The sequence below is a fragment of the Heptranchias perlo genome, chromosome 35 (genome assembly GCF_035084215.1).
Source record: "Heptranchias perlo isolate sHepPer1 chromosome 35, sHepPer1.hap1, whole genome shotgun sequence".
NCBI lineage: Eukaryota > Metazoa > Chordata > Chondrichthyes > Hexanchiformes > Hexanchidae > Heptranchias > Heptranchias perlo.
Window position 1 is genome coordinate 21827474 of NC_090359.1, and position 27826 is coordinate 21855299.

The following is a 27826-nucleotide window of genomic DNA, read 5'->3' on the forward strand; positions in this document are numbered from 1 at the left end:
GGGGTTCGGGCGCGCCACGCTCGTGGGAGAGGTTCGAATGCCACGCTCGTGCGAGAGGTTCGGGCGCGCCACGCTCGTGCGAGAGGTTCGAACGCCACGCTCGTGCGAGAGGTTCGAACGCCTCGCTCGTGCGAGAGGTTCGAACGCCTCGCTCGTGCGAGAGGTTCGAACGCCTCGCTCGTGCGAGAGGTTCGAACGCCTCGCTCGTGCGAGAGACTGGCACGCCACGCGTGCGAGAGGTTCGAGCGCGCCACGCCCGTGCGAGAGGGTCGAGCGCGCCACGCCCGTGCGAGAGGGTCGAGCGCGCCACGCCCGTGCGAGAGGTTCGAGCGCGCCACGCCCGTGCGAGAGGTTCGAGCGCGCCACGCCCGTGCGAGAGGTTCGAGCGCGCCACGCCCGTGCGAGAGGTTCGAGCGCGCCACGCCCGTGCGAGAGGTTCGAGCGCGCCACGCTCGTGCGAGAGGCCGGCGCGCAAAAAAAAACATGCCCGAGTGCTCAGTTTGAGACGGGGAGATCGCCTCTGTTGTCATCAAGGACTGCACGGTGGGGGAGGGGGATCGAATCGCCACCTCGCCCTGCCGCAAGGGGATCGATCGACGGATGCCGCCACTCTGTGGCCAGTGGACCGGCCCGAGAACCAGCGATTCGCCCCAGCGCCCGCCCGCACCCCCCCCTTTCAATATCGCCTCGCACGCGTGTGGTGAAACGCACGCGCAACAGTCGGGACCAAGACGTGCGCAACACAACACGGTCGATGAGCACCTCGATCTTCCCGAATCGAAAGTTTTGGGCGGTTTCCCCAGGAAAGTTTGCCTGTTTTAAAGACCGTACGTCGCCAGATAACGCACCCACTGAACGGCCCCGCTCCTCCCCCTGGGCGCCGGCCTGCCTGAATCGCTGCGGCCCCGCGCGGTTAGTCATAACTGCGTTGCCGTGTCGCCTGGGCCCCGGCCCTGCCGCCGGGGGCCGCCGCTCTCCGCGGGGAGGCCTCGGGCCTTGGTGCTGGTCTTTGGTTTGGGCGGCCAGTCCGGGTCCACCAGCAGCTCCTGGGCCAGGCGCTTGTACTTGGCCTTGGGGCTTCGGCCTCCTTTGCCCCACAGTCTCCTCCAGCACGAGGCCGGCTCCGAGTCCAGCTGAACACACACACACAGAGAGAGGCCAAAATAAGCAACACATTTCAAAAGGTAAAAAAAAAGAGGCGGGGTGAAGGTACAATCTTGTTAACGGGCACCTTCACCCCCTCCGCAAGCCTGGGGTGAATTTCGTTTTTCTAATCATTCATTAATTCTCGGGATTTGGGCGTCGCTGGCAAGGCCGGCATTTATTGCCCCGTGATCTGACTGAATGGCGGAACAGGCTCGAGGGGCTGAACGGCCTCCTCCTGTTCCTGTGCTCCCAACCTTAGTCGCCCCGAGGTGGTGGCGGTGGTGCTGGACCACTTCAGAGGGCAGTTAAGAGTCAACCACGTTGGTGTGGGACTGGAGTCACGTATAGGCCCAGATCGTGAAGGGTTTCCTTCCCTAAAGGACGTTAGTGAACCAGTTGGGTTTTTACCACAATCCAACACTTTTACTGAGACCAGTGGGATTTGACCTCACGTTCTCTGGATTATTAGTCCAGTACGCGACCATATTTCATGCCCTAGATATTAGGGTCCTGAGCATCGCTGCTCAGTTATCCGAGAGAGACCGCAGTTCCACACATTGCCACTCGGCAATCACACCCACTGAGTTCACCCCTTTATAACTGAGTCAGGAACAGAGGGCTCAGAATCAGTGATTACAACAACTTGCATTTATATAGCGCCTTTGACGTGGCAAAATGTCCCCAAGGCGCTTCGGAGGGGTGTTAATCAGACAAAATTTGACACCGGGCCACATAAGGAGATATTAGGACAGGTGACCAAAAGCTTAGTCAAAGAGATAAGAGCGTCTTAAAGGAGGAGAGAGAGGCGGAGAGGTTTAGGGAGGGAATTCCAGAGCTTAGGGCTGAAGGCACGGCCGCCAATGGCGGGGCGATGGAAATCGGGGGATGCGCAAGAGGCCAGAATTGGAGGAGCGCAGAGATCTCGGAGGGTTGTAGGGGCTGGAGGAGGTTACAGAGATAGGGGAGGAGGCGAGGCCCATGGAGGGATTTGAAGACGAGGATGGGAGAATTCTAAAATGGAGGCGTTGCTGGACCGGGAGCCAATGTAGGTCAGCGAGCGCAGAGCAGGGGGTGATGGGTGAAGGGGACTTGATGCGAGTTAGGATACGGGGCAGGAGAGTTTCGGATGAGCTGAAGTTTACGGAGGGCGGGTGGTGGGCCAAGATTAAGAAAAGGAAGGTCGGGGTGGGGGGAGTGGAGGGCAACACTTTTTGTTCAAAGCCCCCCCTCCTACTTTATAAGATAAAACAAGATACGCGGATAAAATGTTTAGACAACAACTTGCATTTATATAGCGCCTGGAACATAGGAAAACGTCCCAGGGCGCTTCACAGGTCGGGGGGGGGGGAACACAGAGACACAGGAGGAGAGGTTTCTATTGGGGAAACAGCAGGGGAATGGGACTGACTGGATTGCTCTCACAAAGAGCCGGCACGGGTTCGATGGGCCGAATGGCCTCCTTCTGTGCTGTAACCACTCTATGGTTCTATGTTAGGGGAGGGGCGACCAAAAGCTCGGTCAAACAGGTGAGTTTTAAGAAGGGTCTTAAAAAAGGAGGCGAGAGAGAGGTGGAGAGGTTTAAGGGTGGGAATTGCAGAGCGTGGGGCCTCGATGGCTGAAGGCACGGCCGCCATTGACGGGCCAAAGGTGCACTAGAGGAACAGAGACATCCTCCTGGCGATCTATCGGCTCAGCTCGGCCTCTCCGCCGGGGGCGGGGTGGGGGAAGCTGGCTACATCACCGCGGAGCTTCCACCGGCCGTAACGTGCGTCCATCGAATCGCGACGTAACGCCCAGGGGCTGAACCGTCTCCCGCATTTCAATCGCGGAGAGGAGCCTCCCCTCCCCCCCCCTCCCCCTCCTACCGAGCCCCAGTCCCCCTGAAAAGTGCTGTCTGACTACCCCCTCCCTACCTGTGGGTAGATACTGGGGACAGGATGCTCGTCGTGGCCTCCTGTGTACAGAATCCTCAGCCACTGGAAGCTGCAGTCGCACAAGAAATTCTGCAATGAACCGATAAAAACAGTAATCAATGACACTTTATTTTAGCTGCTTGCTTCGCCTCTCCTCCTCTCCTAAAGGTGCTGATTCTTGCTGGGGCCCTTGGGCAAAGACAGTCATCCTAAATATTCACTCCCTCCACCGTGGCTGCAGTGTGTACCATCCGCAGGATGCACTGCAGAAACTCGCCAAGGCTTCTCCGACAGCACCTCCCGAACCCGTGACCTCCACCACCTGGAAGGACAGGGGCAGCAGGTGCGTGGGAATGCCATCACCTCCAGGTTCCCCTCCGAGTCACACACACCATCCCGACCTGGGAGATACATTGGCCGTTCCTTCATCGTCGCTGGGTCAAAATCCTGGAACTCCCTCCCTAACAGCACTGTGGGAGAACCTTCACCACACGGACTGCAGCGGTTCAAGAAGGCGGCTCACCACCACCTTCTCAAGGGGCAACTAGGGATGGGCAATGAATGCCGGCCTCGCCAGCGACGCCCACATCCTGAGAATGAATTAAAAGCTGGCTGCATACAGTGACACCACAAGTCCCAGCCCAGAATGGAGATGATTGGGTAATTCCCCCATGAATCACAACTGGAGACCGCACAGCTGTAAGTGACTGGGATTGATTTTACACACATAATTTGTATTATGTAACTATCCTCCGCTCTCTGCATTTTGCTGGAGAGATAATCAATTTGCATTAAATAGACTCTGTTTGCTGTAAAATAGACTCGGCTGTAAAATAAACTCTGTTTGCTGTAAAACAGACTTGCTGTGAGTCCTGCTGTAATTCCCGCCCTGCCTCCAGTAAATTGGCTGACACAATGGTGTCAATACTCACTCTGTTTAAAAAAATACCTCACCCAAGTGCCCATCAACTTGTGAATGCAGCAGGATATTCCAGTTTGGAGAGGGAAGCATCGTGGCCCGGCCTGTTCGTACCCCTAGCTACCTGCACTGTCCCAAACAGACCGGGGAATAAACTGGGTACAATTTATAACACACTAGTCGCTGCCTTTAGCCACATGGCCAACGGGCGAGCCCCGTTCGACGGATGTCAAGTTAAGTGCGGCAAATGATACGTACACAGGCCATTCGGCCCATCGTGCCGGTGCTGGTGCTGTGCGAAGGTACCGTTGCCCAACAGTGTCATGCTCCCCAGAACGCAAGGTGGCGAGGAAGAACGATCGAGGCGTCAAAACAATTTTTACCGAACTTTTCCGCCTTCTAATTGGCCTGGGTTTTTAAATCTGGTTTCTCGCCTCTCCCAGGAGATCTCATGGCTTTGGGGTGGGGCGGGGAGTGTAGATATTGTGACGCAGAGGGTGTCGCAGCTGTCTGGACCCATTGGGTCTTTTCCTGTCCCGCCATTGTTCGTATACGTATATGCAGAATAGAATCGTAGAAAGGTTACAGCACAGAAGGAGGCCATTCAGCCCGTCGAGTCCGTGCCGGCTTGCTGCAGGAGCAATCCAGCTAGTCCCACTCCCCGTAGCCCCGCACATTTTTCTCCTTTCAAGTACTTATCCAGTTCCCTTTTGAAGGCCACGATTGAATCTGCCTCCACCACCCCCTCGGGCAGTGCATTCCAGATCCTAACCACTCACTGCGTAAAAAAGTTTCTCCTCATGTCACCTTTGGTTCTTTTGCCAATCACCTTAAATCTATGTCCTCTGGTTCTTGACCCTTCCGCCAATGGGAAACAGTTTCTCTCTATCTGCTCTGTCTGGACTCCTCATGATTTTAAATGTGTCGGAAAATGGAAAAATAAAATGCTTATTCCTGTTTCATGCCCTTTCTACCCCCACCCAGCCTTGATCCTTCTGCAAATCCTTGATCCAGAACAATACTGGTCACCTCTGAGAATTCGATCTTAAATACACGATTACGAGGGGTGCCTGCACCTCCACTCCGCCCCCCCCCACATAGGTTTTTTTTTAAAGAACAGGTTGACTGAACTCTATGCCTCCCTTGAGCGGGAATCTGGCCGCGCCCCGTCTTCCACGGGTCTCCCAGCTCCGAGAACAGCCAGGAGGCCGAGGGAGAGCGTCAGGTCCACATGCACTCACCTCCACTAGAATACAAACGGCTACGTTGGCCAGAATTAAAAGCAGCATCTTATTCCGCCAATCCGAGGGTACGCAGACCAGCTGGAAAAGAGAGAGAGAGAGAGAGAGAGAGGCAGAGTTTGATTATCAGGTCATTGCATCAATCATCAAAAGATATTTTTCTATTAAATCCCTCTCCCCCCCCCAGTTCTTCTCGTTTCTCTCTTTTCCTGAAGCCGGGGTACAATTCCACAGCAGTTGACAGGTCTCCGGTCATCGGCCATGTCGTCAGGCTATTCGACTGCAAGGGGCATCTCGTTGAGCCCGCCGCCCAACATCCACACAAGTGCACTCTGCAGCAAGGGTCGCTGGGTGGTGATCGGGAGTGGGGGAACCCGGCTGCTGTCCCCTCCCCACTCCCCCATCGTAATCCTGAGGCTGATTATAGTGACACAACTGCCTCCCGACTAAGATCAGAACACTCGGTGCACAGAGACCACCCCTCCCCACCACCCCTCCCCCCCAACTCCCACATCCATCCCCTGGGGACAACCTGCTTCCAAGTCCCCTCCAAACTGCTCCACGGATTTTCCGTCACTCCCACCGCCCCCCCCCCCCCAACCCCGTCACGCACCACCGTGCTGGAACTTCCATGGTTTCAGCAGGCCACCCACAAGGGAACGTCTCCGAATGTCTTAGAAAGAACGCCAAGCACGAGGCAAGAAGGGAGGAGAAACGAACGCAAGGGTCGAAGAGGGACTTTTCTCAAGGGGTTTTTGAAGGGAGGGAGAGAGGAAGTAGTTTACGGGGGAAAAGTCTGAGATAGCAGGGAACATAGAAACAGGAGGAGGCCATTCAGCCCCTTGAGCCTGCTACGCCATTCAATTAGATCACGGCTGATCTGTACCACAACTCCATTTTCCCGCCTTTGTTCCATATCCCTCGACAAAAATCTATCGATCTCAGTCTTGCAAGTTCCAATTGACCCCCAGCATCCACAGCCTTTTTGGGGGGGGGGGGGGGAAAGAGAGTTTCAGATTTCCACTCCCCTTTGTGTGAAAAAATGCTTCCGGATTTCATTCCTGAACGGCCTGGCTCTAATTTTAAGGTTATGCCCCCTTGTTCCGGACTCCCCCCACCAGAGGAAATAGTTTCTCTCTATCGACCCTCTCAAATCTGTTTATCATTTTAAACACTTCAATCAGATCACCCGTCAACCTTCTAAATTGAAGGGAATACAAGCCGAGTTTATGCAACTCTTAATTTGACCCTTTAAGCCCCGGTATCATTCTGGTGAATCTGCACTGTATGTCCCCTCTAAGGCCAATATATCCTTCCTGAAGAGCGGTGCCCAGAACATAATGGACTAAAAAGATGGCCTTTAATGGTGGAGGGCAGGGCTGGGATATACAGCTGGAGAAAATTGCCGGGACAGCCACATGTGCAGGAAGTGTCGTCAGCTGGTGGAGCTCAAGCTCCGGGGTTTGGACCTTGAGCAGCAGCTGGCGTCACTGCAGTGCATCCGCGAGGCTGAGAGTTTCGTGGATAGCACGTTTCAGGAGGTGGTCACCCCGCAGATTAAGAGAGCGCAGGCTGAGAGGGACTGGGTGACCACCAGACAGACAAGGAGGACCAGGCAGGTAGTGCAGGAGCCCCCTGAGAGCATTTCACTCTCCAACCAGTGTTCAGTTCTGAGTACTGGTGGGGGACAGGGTTTCTCTGGGGAGTGCAGCCAGAGCACCATGGGTGGCTCAGCTGTACAGAGGGGGAGGAGAAAGGTTGAGAGAGCAATTGTGATAGGGGATTCTATAGTTAGGGGAGCAGACAGGCGTTTCTGCGACCGCAAACGTGATTCCAGGATGGTATGTTGCCTCCCTGGTGCCAGGGTCATGGATGTCACTGAGCGGCTGCAGGACATTCTGAAGGGGGAGGGTGAACAGCCAGAGGTCGTGGTACATATCGGTACCAACGACATAAGTAAAAAGAGGGATGAGGTCCTACAAGCAGAATAAAAGGAGCTAGGAAATAAGTTAAAAAGCAGGACCTCAAGGGTAGTGATCTCAGGATTACTCCCAGTGCCACGTGCTAGTGAGTATAGGAATAGGAGAATAGATCAGATGAATGCGTGGCTGGAGGGTTGGTGCAGGAGGGAGGGATTTAGATTCCTGAGGAATTGGGACCGATTCTGGGGAAGGTGGGACCTGTACAAGCTGGACGGGTTGCACCTCAACAGATACGGGACTAATATCCTCGCAGGGGGGGTTTGCTACTGCTGTTGGGGAGGGTTTAAACTAGAATGGCAGGGGGATGTGAACCTGAGCGGGGAGTCAGGAGAGAGTAAAGTTGAAAGCAGCAAGAGAGGGGAGGACCCAGGGGAAATTTACAATACAAATAGTACAAACAGTTGTTCAAGAACAAGTGAAAGGGAAAAGCGTGGAGCAGCAGAAAGCAAGTGTACTTTAGGCACTGCAGATAAAGTAAAAATTAGAAGGTGTAAGGTGATTAACCCAGCATCAAAGCTGAAGGTCAGGCTAGGGTGTGTGGCCCAACTAAGAGTTCTATATACAAACACACGGAGTATAAGGAATAAATTAAATAAACTACAGGCACAAATTTAAATTGGAGGGTATGACATGATAGCAATTACTGAGACATGGCTGCAGGATGGTCAGGATTGGGAACTAAATATACCGGGTTATAAGGCCTACAGGAGAGACAGGGAAAATGGAAGAGGGGGAGGAGTAGCCTTAGTGATTAGAGATGAAATCACTTCAATGATAAAGGAGGATATAACGAGAGGTAAGCAGCCATCAGAGACCTTATGGGTTGAATTGAGAAATAGGAAAGGATCTAAGACTATAGTGGGAGTTGTGTATAGGACCCCTGGCAGCAGCTCTGAAGTGCTAGATTGTATAAATGCAGAGATTAGACAAGCGTGTAACAAAGGCATAGTGGTCTTAATGGGGGACTTTAACCTTCACATAGATTGGGAAAAGCAAACTAGCAACTGTCGGAAAGGTAGTGAATTTCTTGAGTGTGTCCGGGATAGTTTTCTACAGCAGTATGTCCTCGAGGCAACAAGGGGGCAAGCCATACTAGATTTAGTAATGAGTAATGAACCAGATTTAGTTAACAGCTTAACTGTGCGTGAACATCTATCCAATAGCGATCATAACATGATCGAGTTCAAGGTAGTGTTTGAAAGGGAAAAAAGTGAATCAGCTGCTAAGATTCTAGACTTGGGTAAGGCCGACTTCAATGGGATGAGACAGAGACTGTCCACAGTAAACTGGGCAAATCTGTTAATGGGTAAAACGACTGATGATCAGTGGGAAATGTTTAAAGAAACATTTAACGAGATACAGAACCGGTTTATACCCCTGAGGGGCAAGAACTCTACTTGCCAAAAAAAACAGCCATGGACAACTAAAGAGGTAAGGGACAGTATAAGACATAAGGAAAGGGCATACAAAAAGGAAAAAAATGGCACAGATCCTGGCAAATGGGAAAGATACAAAGATCAACAAAGAGTCACAAAACAGATAGTAAGAGCTACAAAAAGAGAGTATGAAAAGAAAACCAATACGAAGAACTTTTATAGTTATATTAGGAAAAAGAGGGTGGTCAGGAGCAGTGTTGGCCCCTTAAAACTGAAAGTGGGGATATTGTCATTGACAATGGGGAAATGGCGGACATGTTGAATAATTACTTTGCTTCAGTATTTACAGTAGAAAAAGAGGATAGCATGCCGGAAATCCCAAGAAAACTACTGTTGAATCGGGACAGGGACTCAATAAAATTAACATAAGTAAAACAACAGTAATGAAGAAAATAATAGCACTAAAGAGTGACAAATCCCCAGGACCAGATGGTTTCCATCCCAGGGTTTTAAAGTAAGTACGTGAGCACATTGCAGATGCCCTAAATATAATCTTTCAAAGTTCTCTAGATTCAGGAACCGTCCCTCTGGATTGGAAAATTGCACATGTCACTCCACTTTTTAAGAAAGGAGAGAGAGGGAAACCAGGGAATTATAGACCAGTTAGCCTAACATCTGTTGTGGGGAAAATGCTGGAGTCTATAATTAAGGATAGGATGACTGAACGCCTCGAGAATTTTCAGTTAATCAGAGAGAGCCAGCATGGATTTGTGAAAGGTAGGTCGTACCTGACAAACCTGATTGAATTTTTTGAAGAGGTGACTAAAGTAGTGGACAGGGGAATGTCAATGGATGTTATTTATATGGACTTCCAGAAGGCATTTGATAAAGTCCCACATAAGAGACTGTTAGCTAAGATAGAAGCCCATGGAATCGAGGGAAAAGTACGGACTTGGTTAGGAAGTTGGCTGAGTGAAAGGCGATAGAGAGTAGGGATAATGAGTAGGTACTCACATTGGCAGGATGTGACTACTGGAGTCCCGCAGGGATCTGTCTTGGGGCCTCAATTATTCACAATATTTATTAACGACTTAGATGAAGGCATAGAAAGTCTCATATCTAAGTTTGCTGATGACACAAAGATTGGTGGCATTGTAAGCAGTGTAGATGAAAACATAAAATTACAAAGGGATATTGATAGATTAGGTGAATGGGCAAAATTGTGGCAAATGGAATTCAATGTAGACAAATGTGAGGTCATCCACTTTGGACCAAAAATGGATAGAACAGGGTACTTTCTAAATGGTAAAAAGTTAAAAACAGTGGATGTCCAAAGGGACTTAGGAGTTCAGGTACATAGATCATTGAAGTGTCATGAACAGGTGCAGAAAATAATCAATAAGGCTAATGGAATGCTGGCCTTTATATCTAGAGGACTAGAGTACAAGGGGGTAGAAGTTATGCTGCAGCTATACAAAACCCTGGTTAGACTGCACCTGGAGTACTGTGAGCAGTTCTGGGCACCGCACCTTCGGAAGGACATATTGGCCTTGGAGGGAGTGCAGCGTAGGTTTACTAGAATGATACCCGGACTTCAAGGGTTAAGTTACGAGGAGAGATTACACAAATTGGGGTTGTATTCTCAAGTTTAGAAGATTAAGGGGTGATCTGATCGAAGTTTATAAGATATTAAGGGGAACAGATAGGGTGGATAGAGAGAAACTATTTCCGCTGGTTGGGGATTTTAGGAGTAGGGGGCACAGACCTTTCAGGAGTGAGATTAGAAAACATTTCTACACACAAAGGGTGGTAGAAGTTTGGAACTCTCTTCCGCAAACGGCAATTGATACTAGCTCAATTGCTAAATTTAAATCTGAGATAGATAGCTTTTTGGCAACCAAAGGTATTAAGGGATATGGGCCAAAGGCAGGTATATGGAGTTAGATCACAGATCAGCCATGATCTTATCAAATGGCGGAGCGGGCTCGAGGGGCTGAATGGCCTACTCCTGTTCCTCTATTCCTATGACAGGATAGTGCATGTGTGGGATTGAGAGACTGAAACGGTGTCCTGTGTTTCCCCCCCTCCCTCCCTTTGAGGTAGGATGGTGGAGCTGCCGCACCATTGCACCGCCCCCAAAACCCGTGGGGAGAAGCAAGAAGACCACACCTTTCCAAAAAAAAATTACCCCAACCGTACCAAGAGACCAGTTAGAAAATGCCCTGTGCAGTGAGGTTAGACCCCTTTCCCACTGGCACGGGTTTGAATCGAGCCCCGATGGGCGGGGTGAGCACGGTGCTGAGCCTGGTGAATTTGGATCGCTCCGAGTTAAACAGAAACCCTATTTCTGTTACCTGAAAGAAGTCATCAATAGTGTCGATCGGGTACATCATAATCAGAATGATGAAGCCGTATAGGACCAGAATACAACCCATAAATAAATCTGAAACAGAGAGTCAGAGAGGTCAGAATGTGAACAGATTCCAGCCTGTAACTCACCCCTGGGTATCTGTTATTCTATATATAAACCCCCCGAACCCCTTGATTAGATTCCAGCCTGTAACTCACTCCCGGGTATCTGTTATTCTATATATAAACCACCCGAACCCCTCGATTAGATTCCAGCCTGTAACTCACTCCCGGGTATCTGTTATTCTATATATAAACCACCCGAACCCCTCGATTAGATTCCAGCCTGTAACTCACTCCCGGGTATCTGTTATTCTATATATAAACCACCCGAACCCCTCGATTAGATTCCAGCCTGTAACTCACTCCCGGGTATCTGTTATTCTATATATAAACCCCCCAAACCCCTCGATTAGATTCCAGCCTGTAACTCACTCCCGGGTATCTGTTATTCTGTATATAAACCCCCCGAATCCCTCGATTAGATTCCAGCCTGTAACTCACTCCCGGGTATCCGTTATTCTATATATAAACCACCCGAACCCCTCGATTAGATTCCAGCCTGTAACTCACTCCCGGGTATCTGTTATTCTATATATAAACCCCCCGAACCCCTTGATTAGATTCCAGCCTGTAACTCACTCCCGGGTATCTGTTATTCTATATATAAACCACCCGAACCCCTTGATTAGATTCCAGCCTGTAACTCACTCCCAGGTATCTGTTATTCTATATATAAACCACCCGAACCCCTTGATTAGATTCCAGCCTGTAACTCACTCCCGGGTATCTGTTATTCTATATATAAACCACCCGAACCCCTTGATTAGATTCCAGCCTGTAACTCACTCCCAGGTATCCATCGTTCTATGTGACATACCCTTGATTGTAGGGTCTCTAGGTGAGTGGCGCCAGTTCCTTATGTGTGGTTCAGTATGACAGCAAAGCGCAAGACTCCGAAGCTGGGAGCACGGGCGCACTCCCCCGTTACGACGGAGACTGAAAGGTTGCTGGCAGGTGAGCAAAGTGCCCCAACACCCGCCGTGTAACAGCGTGGCCCCACCCCCATCGCCCACCACAGAATCACGTCACCGGCTAGCGAGAAGCGCCATCCGCCGTGGCCTTCGGGCAGTCAGATGCATGCCTCCCTCTGAAGGATATCATTGAGGAGACAGGAAGGCACACGGTGGGTATAATAAAGAGGAGGAGGAAAGAACTTCCATTTATATAGCGCCTTTCACATCCTCAGGACGTCCCAAAGCGCTTCGCAGCCAATGAAGTACTTTTTTGAAGTGCAGTCACTGTTGTAATGGAGGAAACGCGGCAGCCAAATTGCGCACAGCAAGATCCCACAAACAGCAATGAGTTAAAATAATGATGTGGAGATGCCGGTGATGGACTAGGGTGGACAAATGTAAGGAATCTTACAACACCAGGTTATAGTCCAACAGTTGGACTATAACCTGATGTTGTAAGATTCCTTACAGTTAAAATAATGTTAGTTGAGTGAGGAATGTTGGCCAGGGTACGGGGAGAACTCCCCTACTCTTCTCTGAATTGTCCCGTGGGATCTTTTACGTCCACCTGAACTCAGTATTAACAGCACAGAAACAGGCCATTCGGCCCAACAGGTCTGTGCTGGTGTTTATGCTCCACACGAGCCTCCTCCCACCCTATCAACATATCCTTCTATTCCTTTCTCCCTCATGTGTTTATCCAGATTCCCCAGAACAGGCCCAAAAGACGGCACCTCCGACAGTGCAGCAGTCCCTCAGTGCTGCAGTGGAGTGGCAACCTACATTATCACGCCCAGACCCTGGAGAGGGGCAAGAACCCCACGAATGAGCCAAGCTGGCACCCCTAAAACGCGCTCAAAACAAGACACAGGCTGTCGTTTGACTTACAGTTTCTGTAGACGGGCTGTTGAAAGGGCTTTCCCTTCGAGAACACAAAAGCAACTGCCAGATACTGGCAACAGGAGACAAAAAAAAGTGTAGTATTTTCATAATTCGAGATATTGTGCTCGTCCACTTCAGTCCCATTGAGAACTGAAATGCTTGTGTTTGTCAGCTCGTCACCCCGACTCCTGTTACAAGCACTGGGAAAAGAAGACAAGTCGCATCCAGTTATATAAAGTCCATATCGTAGATGTTTCAGCATTAAAAAATGGTGCTCATTGAAATCAGGGACAATGGTCCTTGGAATTTCATGTCAGGCATCCAGCAAACACTCCCAGTGAGGTACAGCATGGGTTAGATACAGAGTAAAACTCCCTCTACACTGTCCCATCAAACACTCCCAGGGCAGGTACAACATTGGTTAGATACAGAGTAAAGCTCCCTCTACACTGTCCCATCAAATACTCCCAGGGCAGGTACAGCATGGGTTAGATACAGAGTAAAGCTCCCTCTACACTGTCCCGTCAAACACTCCCCAGGCAGGTACAGCACGGGTTAGATACAGAGTAAAGCTCCCTCTACACTGTCCCATCAAACACTCCCAGGGCAGGTACAGCACGGGTTAGATACAGAGTAAAGCTCCCTCTACACTGTCCCATCAAACACTCCCAGGGCAGGTACAGCATTGGTTAGATACAGAGTAAAGCTCCCTCTACACTGTCCCATCAAATACTCCCAGGGCAGGTACAGCATGGGTTAGATACAGAGTAAAGCTCCCTCTACACTGTCCCATCAAACACTCCCAGGGCAGGTACAGCACGGGTTAGATACAGAGTAAAGCTCCCTCTACACTGTCCCATCAAATACTCCCAGGGCAGGTACAGCATGGGTTATATACAGAGTAAAGCTACCCCTACACTGCCCTATCGATGCGTCTCAGCTGCAATCTTAAAAATGAACTGGATTGATATGGATCTAAACTCATTTCCTGTAGGAAATGAAAAAAATTTAAAATGAGAATCAGAAATAAAAATCAGAAAATTGTGCAAATACACAGCAGGGACTGTGAGTTAAAAGGTTCGGGGTGAATCAGAATTAACAAAAATTCGCAACTCAAAAACAGGCCTGCTGCGTACTTGCAGCATTCTCTGTAGGACCATTACAGGCACCTCGAGAAGGATATATCGGCCTCGGAGGGGGTGCAGCGCAGAGTCACCAGAATGATACCGGGGCTAAAAGGGTTAAATTATGAGGACAGGTTGAATAGACTAGGTTTGTGTTCCCTCGAGTATAGAAGATTAAGGGGTGATCTGGTCGAGGTGTTTAAGATGATTAAAGGATTTGATGGGGTCAATAAAGAGAAACTACTTCCTCTGCTGGGGGGAGTCCAGAACAAGGGGGCATAACCTTAAAATTAGAGCCAGGCCGTTCAGGGGTGATGTCAGGAAGCATTTCTTCACACAAAGGGGAGTGGAAATCTCGAACTCTCTTCCCCCAAAAAGCTGTTGAGGCCGGGGGGTCAATTGAAAATTTCAAAACTGAGATTGAGAGATTTTTGTTGGGTGAGGGTATTAAGGATTACAGAACCAAGGCGGGTAAATGGAGTTAAGATACAGATCAGCCCGTGATCTAACTGAATGGCGGAACAGGCTCGAGGGGCTGAATGGCCTCCTCCTGTTCCTGTGTACCAAGTAGAGCTGCTGATTCTCACTCAGTGTATTCATTGTATTCAGATCATGAGTATAACACAGCCTTGCGCAGGGTTTCATAACTGCCAGCCACCCTTCAACACCTCGCCACCCGCCCCCCCCTCCCTCCCTCACGAAGTGGCCAGGGGTGTCCGCCCGAACGCTCTCGGCAGGGTATTTGACTGCGGGGGGATCGACGGTTGCAGCTGTCGTCACCGGACACGCAGGTCAGCAGGGATCACGGGATAGCGATCGGGAGCTCGTTTTTACATAGCAGCTTTCCCGGTGAAACGTCCCAAAAGTGCGCCACGTAGTGAATTACCCGTTGGAAGTGAAAGGGCTGCCGTTGCGTGGACCAACGCAGCGGCCAATTTTGCGCACAGCGCGATCCCACATTCAGCCGGGCGACGAGCGGCCAGTTAGTCGGTCTGAGGAACGTCGGCCAGGGCGCCGGGAGAACCGCCTGCTCTCCGAATAGAGTCACGTGATCTTTGAGGTCCACCCGAACCTCGGTTCAAAGTCCCATCTGAAGGGGCAGATGATTCCCCCACCCCACCTAACCCCAGCCCAGTGGCACTGAGGCCAATCACTGCCCCGGCTAAACGCAGCACAGACAAGGATTCGGCTCTGGGGCCTTCAGGCCAGTACGGCTCAGTACTACACCGGCCGTTGCCTTTACCCTCTAGGCTAGAAGGGGAATCTCCTTCCTGTGGTTACCGATGGATTCTGAAGTCAGAGTCGGGGGGAATGGGGGGAATGGGGGGTGGAGGGGGGGAGACCCTCTGCTCCATAACCACGTGCTGTAATCGGTGATCTCGCAAACCCACGACTTCCACCCCCTAGAAGGACAAGGGGCAGCAGGTGCACTGGAACACCACCACCTCCAGGTTCCCCTCCGAGTCACACACACCATCCCGACTTGGGACATATATCGGCCTTTCCTTCATCGTCGCTGGGTCAAAATCCTGGAACTCCCTCCCCCAACAGCACCTGTGGGAGCACCTTCAGCACACGGGACTGCAGCAGCTCACCGCCACCTTCTCAAGGGGCAGGCAATAAATGCCGGTCTTGCCAGCGACGCCCACATCCAGGGAACAAATTTTTTAAAAATGTCTGTCGTCACTGAGTGACGCTTACTTTGAGGAGGGGGTCCACGTCTCGTACCAGGGCTGTTCCTTAACCAGCAGGAATGCCGTGACCTGGAAGGCCAGTGAGAGAAAGATCTGCATCGACACAGACAGCAGCATCGGCACGGACATCAGGCTGGACGGTGGCCTCTGCGGGACAAGCTCCTTCCAGGATGAATTCACGCTCACTGCAAGGCAAGGATTGTAAGCGTTATAGACGTCCCTCATTTCTAGCTTCCCTTACTCATCCCCCCAACAACTTCCGGTCTCAGTCAGACCCTTCCGTACATCTACTGCCTCTCGGTGGCTGGACCTGGCTCCAGAGACCCAAGCAGAGAGGCGAGAACAGGACCAGGTTAAACTACCTCCTGCCTGTCCCGGTCATGCTAACCACCCACTTCCCTCTGCCCCAGGTCATAGGCCCTTGGCCTAAACCCACCCCTCTCTTTTCAGGGTTACAATCCATTTGGGGTTTTTTTTTTGGTGTTGGGCTGATTGAGGTGAGGGATGTTAAGTGCTGGGGATTTTGGATTCTTCCCATTTCAGGCGCCCAGTGTCTGCATCCAGCACAGAGTAAAGTTCCCTCTGCAACGTGTCTCAGTCTCAACCTGAGGAGAGCGAACCAAAATATTCTTCCAATTTCCCACACTGACCGTCCTGTGGCTTCACCGAGTGAGACTGCCAAATGAGGAGCAATACGAACTTTATTCATATGGGTACACAGGACCCTTACAGCCAGCAAAAACAGGAGACTTTCATCCCATCAGCCTGGGCCAGATTTGAACCCAGGTCTCAGAGGTGAAAGGCCAGAGGTGAAAGGCCACTGTGTGCGGCATTTTATCTGATAACTTTGAGCCAGAACACACCCAGCCATTTGTTACATTTGACTCGCAGTCCCTAAATCATAGAATCTTACAGCACAGAAGGAGGCCATTCGGCCCATCGTGCCTGTGTCGGCTCTTTTAAAAGAGCTGTCCAATTAGTCCCACTACCCCCTGCTCTTTCCCCAGAGTCCTGCAAATTTTTCCTTTTCAAATGTATATCCAGTTCCCTTTTGAAAGTTATTATTGAATCTGCTTCCACCGCCCTTTCAGGCAGCGCATTCCAGATCGTAACAACTCGCTGCGTAAAAAAGATTTTCCTCATCTTGCCTCTGGTTCTTTTGAAAATTTATCTTAAATCTGTGTCCTCTGGTTACCGACCCTCCTGCCAGTGGAAACAGTTTTGAACATCTCCCCGTAACCTTCTCTGTTCTAAGGGGAACAACCCCAGCTTCTCCAGTCTCTCCACATAACTGAGGTTCCTCATCCCTGGTACCATTCTAGCAAATCTCTTCTGCACCCTCTCTGAGGCCTTGACATCCTTCCTAAAGTGCGGTGCCCAGAATTGAACGCAATTCTCCAGCTGGGGCCTAACCAGTGTTTTATAAAAGTTTAGCGTAACGTCCTTGCTTTTGTACTTTACGTCTCTATTTATAAAGTCCAGGGTCTCCTATGCTTTTTTAACAGCCTTCTCAACTTGTTCTGCCACCTTCAAAGATTTACGTACGTGAACCCCCAGGTCTCTCTGTTCTTACACTCCCTTGAAAATTGTACCATTTAGTTTATGCGAAGCTTTAAATCAAAATGTGGCTTCTGCACAAAAGGCGTTGCATCTTCCATCTCTAAGCCCCTCTCCTCTGCCCCGACCTGTCGATTGCCCCCCTACCACACCCAGTGTGACAGCCAGAGGCAGAGGACTTGCTGTCCCTTCATCTGCTGAGCGACGAGTGGATCTTCTGGGGTTTTAAAAAAAAAAAAATCGCTCTGACTTCTCTCCATCTCGGAATCCTGCTCAAGTACGGGTTTCACGGGGGGGGGGGCCCGGTACCTCACTCAAGTGGTTTGTTCTTCATAGTCAGGTTTCATGACCCTGGCAAAGAGCACACCTCTACCCCCACCAGGCATCCACTCACAGGGCAAAGAGCACACCTCTACCCCCACCAGTCACTCACTCACAGACGTTCCAACGGTTCTGGGCACCGCACCTCAGGAAGGATATATCGGCCTCGAAGGGGGTACATCGCAGGTTCACCAGAATTAAAGGGTTAAATTACGGGGACAGGTTGCATGGACTAGGCTTGTATTCCCTTGAATATAGAAGATTAAAGGGTGATCTAATTGAGGTGTTTAAAATGATAAACAGATTCGATAGGGTAGGTACAGAGAAACCATTTCCTCTGGTGGGGGGAGTCCAGAACAAGAGGGGCGTAACCTTAAAATTAGAGCCAGGCCGTTCAGGGGTGATGTCAGGAAGCACTTCTTCACACAAAGGGGAGTGGAAATCTGGAACTCTCTCTCCCAAAAAGGCTGTGGATACTGGGGGTCAAATGAAGCTTTCAAGACTGGGATTGATAGATTTTTGTTGGGTGAGGGTATCGAGGGATAGGGAGCAATGGCGGGAAAATGGAGTTGAGGGACAGATCAGCCATGATCTAATTGAATGGCGGAACAGGCTCGAGGGGGCTGATTGGCCTCCTCCTGTTCCTATGGATAGCCGTCAGGAGCAGGAACCTTGGCTGACCTTTGCACTCTCTCGCCCAGGGATGCAAAGGCCATTCTCGGTGCTTCTACTGCTGCCCTGGACTAAGTTTGGCTAATTCTGGGTCTACAGAGCAGAGAGGTCAGAGGCTGGTCTGTGCTCAGGTCCGTTGGGATAGACGCTGAACGGTTACAGTCTGCCGGCACTTCAGTCTCCGATTACAAGCGTGGCCACCGTCCGATGAGGCATCCCCGACGCAGGCGTTCTATCCCGTCAGCCTGAGCGGCCCCGCTCTTACTCACTCGTGAACGCGATGGACATGATGATCGCCAGGTCGATGAACAGGTACTGAACGTCTCCGAGATTGCTCAGGACCTGCAACCAAAGCAATTCAAAAAGTACATCACACAACATGACAAGCAGATAGTTTTACTTCTTATTACACGGTGAGTGTGCGTGACGCAGATGGACAACAGCTGGACTATCCCACCTACACGCTGCCAGTATCAACGTGTCTAACAGTCTGATAACAGCTGGAATATCTCACCTACACACAGTCTGTATCACCGTGTGTAACAGTCTGATAACAGCTAGAATATTTCACCTACACACACTATCTGTATCACCGTGTGTAAGTCTGATAACAGCTAGAATATTTCACCTACATATTGTCTGTATCACCGTGTGTAGCAGTCTGATAACAGCTGGAATAGGTCACCTACACGCACTGTCTGTATCACCGTGTGTAACAGTCTGATACCAGCAGGAATATCTCACCTACACACACTGTCTATATCACAATCTGATAACAGCTGGGATATCTCACCTACACAGTCTGTATAACAGTCTGATAACAGCTGGAATATCTCACCTACAGTCTGATAACAGCTGGAATATCTCACCTACACAGTCTGATAACAGCTGGAATATCTCACCTACACACAGCGGGCAAGGATCGAGGCCCCAGCGACCAGCCTCAGTCGCCCGTGTTTCAGGTTTTGCTCTCATCATAATTTTCCTCGTCCACCCCCACTCCCCCTCCTCCCCGCTGCCTCAAAACCCCCGAAGCAGAAAAGTAACGACCTACCGAGTAAAGCAGCAAGACGGAGAGGTACTGGATGATGCTGTACAGAGCCATGAATTTAAAGACACAGAAGGAAGTGACCAGAGCCGCCCGACCCTCTCTGCGGAAGAAAGGTTCCATTAAAAACAGCAGCAAAGTAAAAGACCTTCCCAATTTCGAAGGCGAACGGAGACGGTAAATGAATTTCGGGCGACGTGCCGTTTACCTGATGAGATCCGGCACGCAGGAAATGTCCGGAGTCCTCGAGGTAAAAGGAGAGGCGACGGAAGCTTCGAGTTTCGAGAGGGAGATTCCGGCGTGAGCTCGTTTCAGCGCCTGAGACACGGATACAGGGATGGTCAGCGTAAACCAGCAGGCGAGCGCTCGACACAGCAGGGAGTCTGCGGGGGGGGGGGGGGGGGGGCTGGGGGAATACGAAGCAATAGTAACGCAGCCAGGACCAGGGATAAGGAGCAGCGAAACCAGCCACGTTGTCTGGTACCTGCCCGACTCTCCTCAAGTCCGTGGTTCATAGAATCATCTAATTTTACAGCACAGAAGAGCTCTCCCCTCAGTCCCATTCCCCTGCCCTTTCCCCCATTCGGCCCATTTCCCCCGTTCCCTCTCTCTGAAGGGGCTCTCCCCTCAGTCCCACTCCCCTGCCCTTTCCCCATTCGGCCCATCTCCCCTGTTCTCTCTCTCTGAAGGGGCTCTCCCCTCAGTCCCATTCCCCTGCCCTTTCCCCCATTCGGCCCATCTCCCCCGTTCCCTCTCTCTGAAAGAGCTCTCCCCTCAGTCCCACTCCCCTGCCCTTTTCCCACTATATCCTTTTAAATTTTCTTCTTTCAAATATTTCTCCACCTCCCTTTTAAAAGCTGTCGTGGATTCTGTTTCCCCCACTGTTTCTGATCGGTCATTCCATGTCCTGACAACCCTCGGTGTCCAATAAAGTCCCCCTAACATCTCCCCTGGTTGTTGCCAAATTTTATTTTGGCGGGGTAGAGAAACGGGGGTAGGGGATGTGCAAAAACTAGCGTGAATTTGAGGGTCCATTCGGTACAGCGGGGGCGCTTTTTTTATTTGGGTCCCAATTCCAAATCTTGGGATTTGTGTTCGAAATACACAACAGTTATAAAATTATGTGCAAAAGCCCCAAATTATACCCAAGGTGTGGAGAGACTGAAGGAGCAGCAATGATTTGCATTTTAATGTCAAAGTAAACCGTAAGAACAAGACGGCCTCGGAGGGCCTGAGGGTCGACCCCTGGGCTGCGTTGACCCCAACACTAGGGGACCGGTACATAGGAACAGGAGGAGGCCATTCAGCCCCTCGTGCCCGCTCCGCCATTTGATAAGATCACGGCTGATCTGTGATCTAACTCCATATACCTGCCTTTGGCCCATATCCCTTAATACCTTTGGTTAACAAAAAGCTACCTGTCTCAGATTTAAATTTAGCAATTGAGCTCGTATCAATTGCCATTTGCGGAAGAGAGTTCCAAACTTCTACCACCCTTTGTGTGTAGAAATGTTTTCCAATCTCACTCCTGAAAGGTCTGGCTCTAATTTTGTGCCTCGTACTCCTAGAATCCCCAACCAGCAGAAATAGTTTCTCTCTATCCACCCTATCTGTTCCCCTTAATATCTTATAAACTTCGATCAGATCACCCCTTAACCTTCGAAACTCTAGGGAATACAACCCCAATTTGTGTAATCTCTCCTCGTAACATAACCCTTGAATTACAATTAGCTTCAGTGCATTTGGACTAAGGCGGGCGAGATCAGCCAGGGTTACCACCTCCGATCGCTAGCCAGTGACCCTCACTAGGGGAGGTGCGTACGTGTGTAAACACACACACACAAATTCAGGCACAGACGGAATCGAAGCTGGGCAGTGATGCTTCCCACGGTCGAATGTACAATACGTGTATGAACTCAGGACAAGCAAATGCCATCGGGCCCATTCGCATTTGCCCCACTACTCACTGCCCTGCTGACACTCACCGTCTAGTCCCACACACGAGGCAAGGGCGCGAAGGGTTAAGTACCGGAGGGCGGCGGGTACTCAATAGATCAGGGCAGGGCATGCGCCAGCGCTCTCGGCGGGGTTGGGGGGGAGGTAGAAGAGAAACAAGTTGCAACTGAAACGAATCGTTCTACCAGATCTAACGATCTGCCACTCACCCCGCAGTCATTCGCACCATCGCCACACATTCCGACGTAATAGCTGGTTTAAAACAAAAATGCAGATTCAGGATTAGAAAGCCTTCTTAATTACACTGAGCTCCATCTATGCAAACTACCTGCCTCGCTGTGGCTCCTCCAGCCAACACACACTGCCCGTCACTTCTCACTGAGGCAGCACTCCCCAACAGCGGGTCGCGCTCTCTCACCTCCGAGCCAGAAGGTCGTGGGTTCAAGCCCCACCCCAGAGACTTGAGCGCAAAATCCAGGCGGACGCTCCCAGCGCCTGTACCCGAGGGAGCGCCGCGCTGTCGGAGGTGCCGTCTTTCGGGTGAGACCTTAAACCGAGGCCCCGTCTGACCCTCTCAGGTGGACGTAAAAAGATCCCGCGGCCATTATTTTGAAGACGGGCAGGGGAGTTCGCCCCGGTGCCCTGGGCCAACATTTATCCATCAACCAACTTCACTAAAAAAAAACAGATTGTCTGGTCATTTTCACATTGCTATTTGTGGGATCTTGCTGTGCACAAATTGACTGGCCGTGTTTCCTACGTTACAAACAGTGACTACACTTCAAAAAGTACTTCATTGGCTGTAAAGCGCTTTGGGACGTCCTGAGGTCACGAAAGGCATGATATAAATGCAAGTCCTTTCTTACTTTTGCTTATAAATTCCTACACTCACTGTGTGTAATGAGATCTGCTCCCCGAGCACCACAATTTGGAATTAAATAGAATCATAGAGTCAGTGAAAGCTCTGGTTTCCGAGCGGTCTTGAGTGCTAACAAATCACTTGGTTACAAGGCGCTACAGCAACGTACCGTATATTCAGTTATGTACCGATATTGGACAGCGGGTAAATGTTCATACGCCAAAAAACACAAAGAGGAAAAGAGATGCTATTAGTGTGCCCAAAACACTTCTAGCCCTGCCCCAGGGGCAGCGTCTGTACTCACTCCACTTTCTGAAATGCCTCCACCAGCTGAGTTTTCTGATCCGGGGCCATTCGAGCATAAACCGTCCCGCACAGGAGCAGCTGGACAGGGAGCAAAACAACGAGGGTCAAACCTCCGACAGTAACCCACCGGTAACGCAGACACAAAGATCCAATGCTGGTACCTCAAGGCGCTCAAATTATTTCTGGGGCATGAGTGAAGTGAGATTTTACACAAAATAAAGTACATACATTTCATCCAGCCCCCAAGGGAAACCTGTCCTCAGCACGAACTCGCCCTAATTTGGCCACAAATCTCACACAGAGCATGCTTTTACTCTGTATCTAACCAGTGCTGTACCTGCCCTGGGAGTGTTTGATAGGACAGTGTAGAGGGAGCTTTACTCTGTATCAAACCCTGTACCTGCCCTGGGAGTGTTTGATGGGACAGTGTAGAGGGAGCTTTACTCTGTATCTAACCCATGCTGTACCTGCCCTGGGAGTGTTTGATGGGACAGTGTAGAGGGAGCTTTACTCTGTATCTAACCCGTGCTGTACCTGCCCTGAGAGTGTTTGATGGGGACAGTGTAGAGGGAGCTTTACTCTGTATCTAACCAGTGCTGTACCTGCCCTGAGAGTGTTTGATGGGACAGTGTAGAGGGAGCTTTACTCTGTATCTAACCCGTGCTGTACCTGCCCTGAGAGTGTTTGATGGGACAGTGTAGAGGGAGCTTTACTCTGTATCTAACCCGTGCTGTACCTGCCCTGAGAGTGTTTGATGGGACAGTGTAGAGGGAGCTTTACTCTGTATCTAACCCCGTGCTGTACCTGCCCTGGGAGTGTTTGATGGGGACACTGGGTGCAGAATATGGAAAGTGTTCATTTCCCCAGCACTGAGATTGAGCAGGAGACAGGAAGGATTCAGGGGAAGAGAGGGGGCATGAATCGGGAGCACAGTGACAGAGATGGGTTCTTAAGGTTGCTTTTGAAGGAAGGGAGAGAGGGGCAAGGGGGCGAGTAGAAGGCAGGGGAAGAGAAGAGGAGGGGGAAAAGTGGGGGATGTGGCATGAAGTTATGTAGGTGTGGTTCAGATCAAATCAAAGATGCATTTAAGGGGAAGCTGGATAGGTTGATGAGGGAGAAAGGAATAGAAGGATATGCTGATAGGGTGAGATGAAGTAGGGAGGGAGGAGGCTCGTGTGGAGCATACACACCAGCATTGACCAGTTGGGCCGAATGGCCTGTTTTTCTACTGTAAATTCTATGTAATGTAAAAAAAAAAGGGGGTCAGGGTTGCAGCCCAAAGCTGGTTCTAAGATTTCTGTCACTTTCCCCACAGATAGCTGAGAGAAGCAGACGAGCATTCAAAGCCCCTCATGGGAGTCGTTTCCAGTGCACTGCACACACAGGCCAACCGGCTTCTACTGACTGGCAATTGGAATGTAAGCAGCGGCTGGGGAGGGATAAACATTGCAACAGGAGGAGGCCATTCAGCCCCTCGAGCCTGCTCTGCCATTCAATCAGATCATGGCTGATCTGTACGCTAACTCCATTTACCCGCCCTGGCTCCATATCCCTTAAAACCCTTGGCTAGCAAAAATCTATCGATCTCAGATTTAGAAGTGTTAATTGAGCTGGCATCTACTGCTTTTAGTGGGAGAGAGTTCCACACGTCTACCATCCTTTGTGTGAAGAAGTGTTTCCTGACTTCTCTCCTGAATGGCCTGCCTCTGATTTTAAGGTTATGACCCCTTGACCTTGACTCCCTCCACCAGTGGAAAAAAGTTTCTCTCCATCCACCCAATCAATTCCTTTCAAAATACTAAAAGCCTCAATCAGATCCCCCCTTAACCTTCTATATTCCAGGGAACACAAGCCTAGTTTGTGCAATCGCTCCTCGTAATCGAACCCTCGGAGCCCGAGGTGACGGAGAGAAAGGAAACCCATAACTAACCTTGGGAAGCAGGTCGGGGAAGTGCTCCGTGATCACAGCGAAAGACTTCCCGCTCATCGCGAAATGGTAGCAGGCTTCAGGTGGCTGGGGCCTGTCTTTCAGGCCGTCGTCCTCCACGTTTATTCGGAGATCCTGAGAAGTCAACGAGGGCAACGCATGAAGCATCGGGGCTAAGGAGCAGTACGGCAGCGGCTTCTTGTGTCTCCCACTGTGGCCGGGGCAGGCCCCACATTAACAGGGGCTCCATCGGTGCCATCAGATGGTGCTTGGTTTTAAGTGGGACATCCTGTGCCCTCCCCACCCTCCTCCGCCCGATACCTCAACCTGCTGATGGTGCTTTTTAAAAATAAACATTTCTTTAATTCATTCTCGGGATGCGGGCGTCGCTGGCGAGGCCGGCATTTATTGCCCATCCCTAATCGCCCCTTGAGAAGGTGGTGGTGAGCCGCCTTCTTGAACCGCTGCAGTCCGTGTGGTGACGGTTCTCCCGCAGTGCTGTTGGGGAGGGGAGTTCCAGGATTTGGACCCAGCGACGATGAAGGAACGGCCGATATATTTCCAAGTCGGGATGGTGTGTGACTTGGAGGGGAACGTGCAGGTGGTGTTGTTCCCATGCGCCTGCTGCCCTCGTCCTTCTAGGTGGTGGAGGTCGCGGGTTTGGGAGGCGCTGCCGAAGAAGCCTTGGCGAGTTTACCGTGAACAATATGGCGAACACAACCGTGCACAGAACTCCAAGTATGGGAGGTGGGTAAATATTTGGAAAAGATATAAATTTAAAGGATATGGGGGGGGGGGGGGGGGGGAAGGTGGAAAGGCAGGGGAACGGGACTGAGTGAATAGTTCTGCGAGAGAGCTGGCACAGGTACGAAGGGTTCGACGACTTCCTACCATTCTAAATGGAATTCTGAAATCGTTTTTTTTGCACCTCCTCCAGCCCCTCGATATCCTTTTCGATGTACGAGAGGGGCGGGCGTCGGTGGGCTCTGTGGCCGTTGCCCACCACCCTCCCCCGGATCTGCCTACCTTGGTGTCGATTCCCACGCGAGTCCTCCAGCTGCTCGGCTCGTCGGCGTACTGCCAGTTGATGGTGGCGGCCTGGCCCTCCCGCGGAGGCGACGCTTCCGTGACGATCACCTTCCCGTGCGGAGGGATCATCCCGCACTCCCGAGCCACGGAGACCGCGGTCAACATGTTGTCTCCTGCGTGTCGGAGCGAAGGGTGGGTTTGACTGCGCTGTCTGGAGACAACCCACTCCCCCCCCCCCGCAGCCCCCCCCCCCCACTCCAGGACGCGCGTCTACAGCCCAGGGAGCAGAGCGGCCAAGCTTGTTACTGACCTTTCACCCCCCCCCCCCGCCAGGGGTCAGGGTTCAGGGGGAACCGTTCAGACTCGTTTTTCAAAAAAGTTTTAGCCCCCAGTCTCTGCCTGTCTCGTCTCTTCTTTAAGGTGTTTGCTGTGGTTCAGCGGGTCGCACTCTCTCGCCTCTGAGTCGGAAGGTCGTGGGGTCGAGCCCCACTCCAGAGACTTGAGCCCATAATCCAGGCGGACACTCCCCAGTGCCGTTACCGAGGGAGCGCCGCGCTGTCCGAAGTGTCGTCTTTCGGATGAGACGTTAAACCGAGGGTCCCGTCTGCCCTCCTGAGTGCACGTAAAAAGATCACCCCTTGCCACTACTGGAAGAAGAGCAGGGGGAGTTCTCCCCGGTGTCCTGGGGCCAATATTTATCCCTCAACCAACATCACTAAAAAATAGATTATCTGGTCATTGTCACATCGCTGTTTGTGGGATCTTGCTGTGCGCAAATTGTCTGCCGTGTTTCCTACATTACAACAGTGACTACACTTCAAAAGTACTTCATTGGCTGTAAAGCGGTTTGGGACATCCTGAGGTCGTGAAAGGCGCTATATAAATGCAAGTTCTTTCTTTTCTTTTTGTCTATTTCTTTCTGTCTTTTGTCACGCTTTCTCCCTCTGTTTACACTCCCCCCCGACCTCACCCTCCGCCGTGGATCCCTAGTCCCGGGTTCAGTCTCGGACTCTCAGCCACCTACCTGTCACCATCACCGTGCGGATACAGGCTCTCCGAAGCTCATTGAGGATGGGAACAGAGCGGGGTTTCAGCTTGTTCTGCAACATTATCAGCCCCAAGAACTCCATGTTGCCTTCGATGACGACCCTGTGGAGAGTGAGATCCTTTTTATTTGTTAAGCCCATCGCCCAAGGCAGGCGTCCAGCAAATAGAATACAGTCCACATGAAACAGGCACAGTAGGGGATGCTCTCCTACACAGCAAGCTTCCGTAACATAGGAGCCAAAACACAACAGCTTTATTACAGAACGACTGTTAGAACAGAGTCTTGTAGCAAGGGCTAAATCTATCACCAAGTGACGTACTCAGCTGGCTGGTTGTGAAAGGGAACGATTCATCCAGGGTATGACTGAGGATGTGAGCATCAGGGAGCGCTGGGACTGAGGGATCGGAGTGTCAGGGAGCGCTGGGATTGGGGATCGGAGTGTCAGGGAGCGCTGGGACTGAGGATCGGAGTGTCAGGGAGCGCTGGGATTGGGGATCGGAGTGTCAGGGTGCCCTGGGACTGGGGGATCGGAGTGTCAGGGAGCGCTGGGACTGGGGGATCGGAGAGTCAGGGTGCCCTGGGACTGGGGGATCAGAGTGTCAGGGAGCGCTGGGATTGGGGATCGGAGTGTCAGGGAGCGCTGGGATTGGGGATCGGAGTGTCAGGGAGCGCTGGGATTGGGGATCGGAGAGTCAGGGAGCGCTGGGATTGGGGATCGGAGAGTCAGGGAGCGCTGGGATTGGGGATCGGAGTGTCAGGGAGCCCTGGGATTGGGGATCGGAGTGCCATGGAGCGCTGGGATTGGGGATCGGAGTGTCAGGGAGCGCTGGGACTGGGGGATCGGAGAGTCAGGGAGCGCTGGGATTGGGGATCGGAGAGTCAGGGAGCGCTGGGATTGGGGATCGGAGTGTCAGGGAGCGATGGGATTGGGGATCGGAGAGTCAGGGAGCGCTGGGATTGGGGATCGGAGAGTCAGGGAGCGCTGGGATTGGGGATCGGAGTGTCAGGGAGCGCTGGGATTGGGGATCGGAGTGTCAGGGAGCGCTGGGATTGGGGGATCGGAGGGTCAGGGAGCGCTGGGATTGGGGATCGGAGTGTCAGGGAGCGCTGGGATTGGGGATCGGAGTGTCAGGGTGCTCTGGGACTGGGAGATCGGAGAGTCAGGGAGCGCTGCGACTGGGGGATCGGAGTGTCAGGGAGCGATGGGATTGGGGATCGGAGAGTCAGGGAGCGATGGGATTGGGGATCGGAGAGTCAGGGTGCCCTGGGACTGGGGGATCGGAGTGTCAGGGAGCGATGGGATTGGGGATCGGAGAGTCAGGGAGCGATGGGATTGGGGATCGGAGAGTCAGGGAGCGCTGGGATTGGGGATCGGAGTGTCAGGGAGCGCTGGGATTGGGG

The 27826-nt window shown here is 51.5% G+C and overlaps 1 protein-coding gene across 1 annotated transcript in view; it reads right to left on the minus strand.

Moving 5' to 3' along the window:
• Positions 1 to 517: 517 nt before the first annotated feature.
• The window catches only part of LOC137302419 (polyamine-transporting ATPase 13A3-like), a 74602-nt gene continuing 47293 nt past the window's right edge, over positions 518 to 27826 (minus strand). Inside the window, exons 20-33 of the mRNA XM_067972070.1 lie at positions 26402 to 26526; positions 25375 to 25550; positions 24352 to 24483; positions 22420 to 22499; positions 21466 to 21508; positions 19509 to 19618; positions 19307 to 19403; positions 18522 to 18594; positions 15710 to 15887; positions 12891 to 13084; positions 10932 to 11020; positions 5220 to 5300; positions 3060 to 3149; positions 518 to 1133 (exon numbers count right to left, since the gene is read on the minus strand). Of these exons, the coding sequence (XP_067828171.1) occupies positions 918 to 1133; positions 3060 to 3149; positions 5220 to 5300; positions 10932 to 11020; positions 12891 to 13084; positions 15710 to 15887; positions 18522 to 18594; positions 19307 to 19403; positions 19509 to 19618; positions 21466 to 21508; positions 22420 to 22499; positions 24352 to 24483; positions 25375 to 25550; positions 26402 to 26526 (1684 nt within the window). The 3' untranslated portion in view covers positions 518 to 917. The remainder of the gene's footprint in view (positions 1134 to 3059; positions 3150 to 5219; positions 5301 to 10931; positions 11021 to 12890; positions 13085 to 15709; positions 15888 to 18521; positions 18595 to 19306; positions 19404 to 19508; positions 19619 to 21465; positions 21509 to 22419; positions 22500 to 24351; positions 24484 to 25374; positions 25551 to 26401; positions 26527 to 27826) is intronic.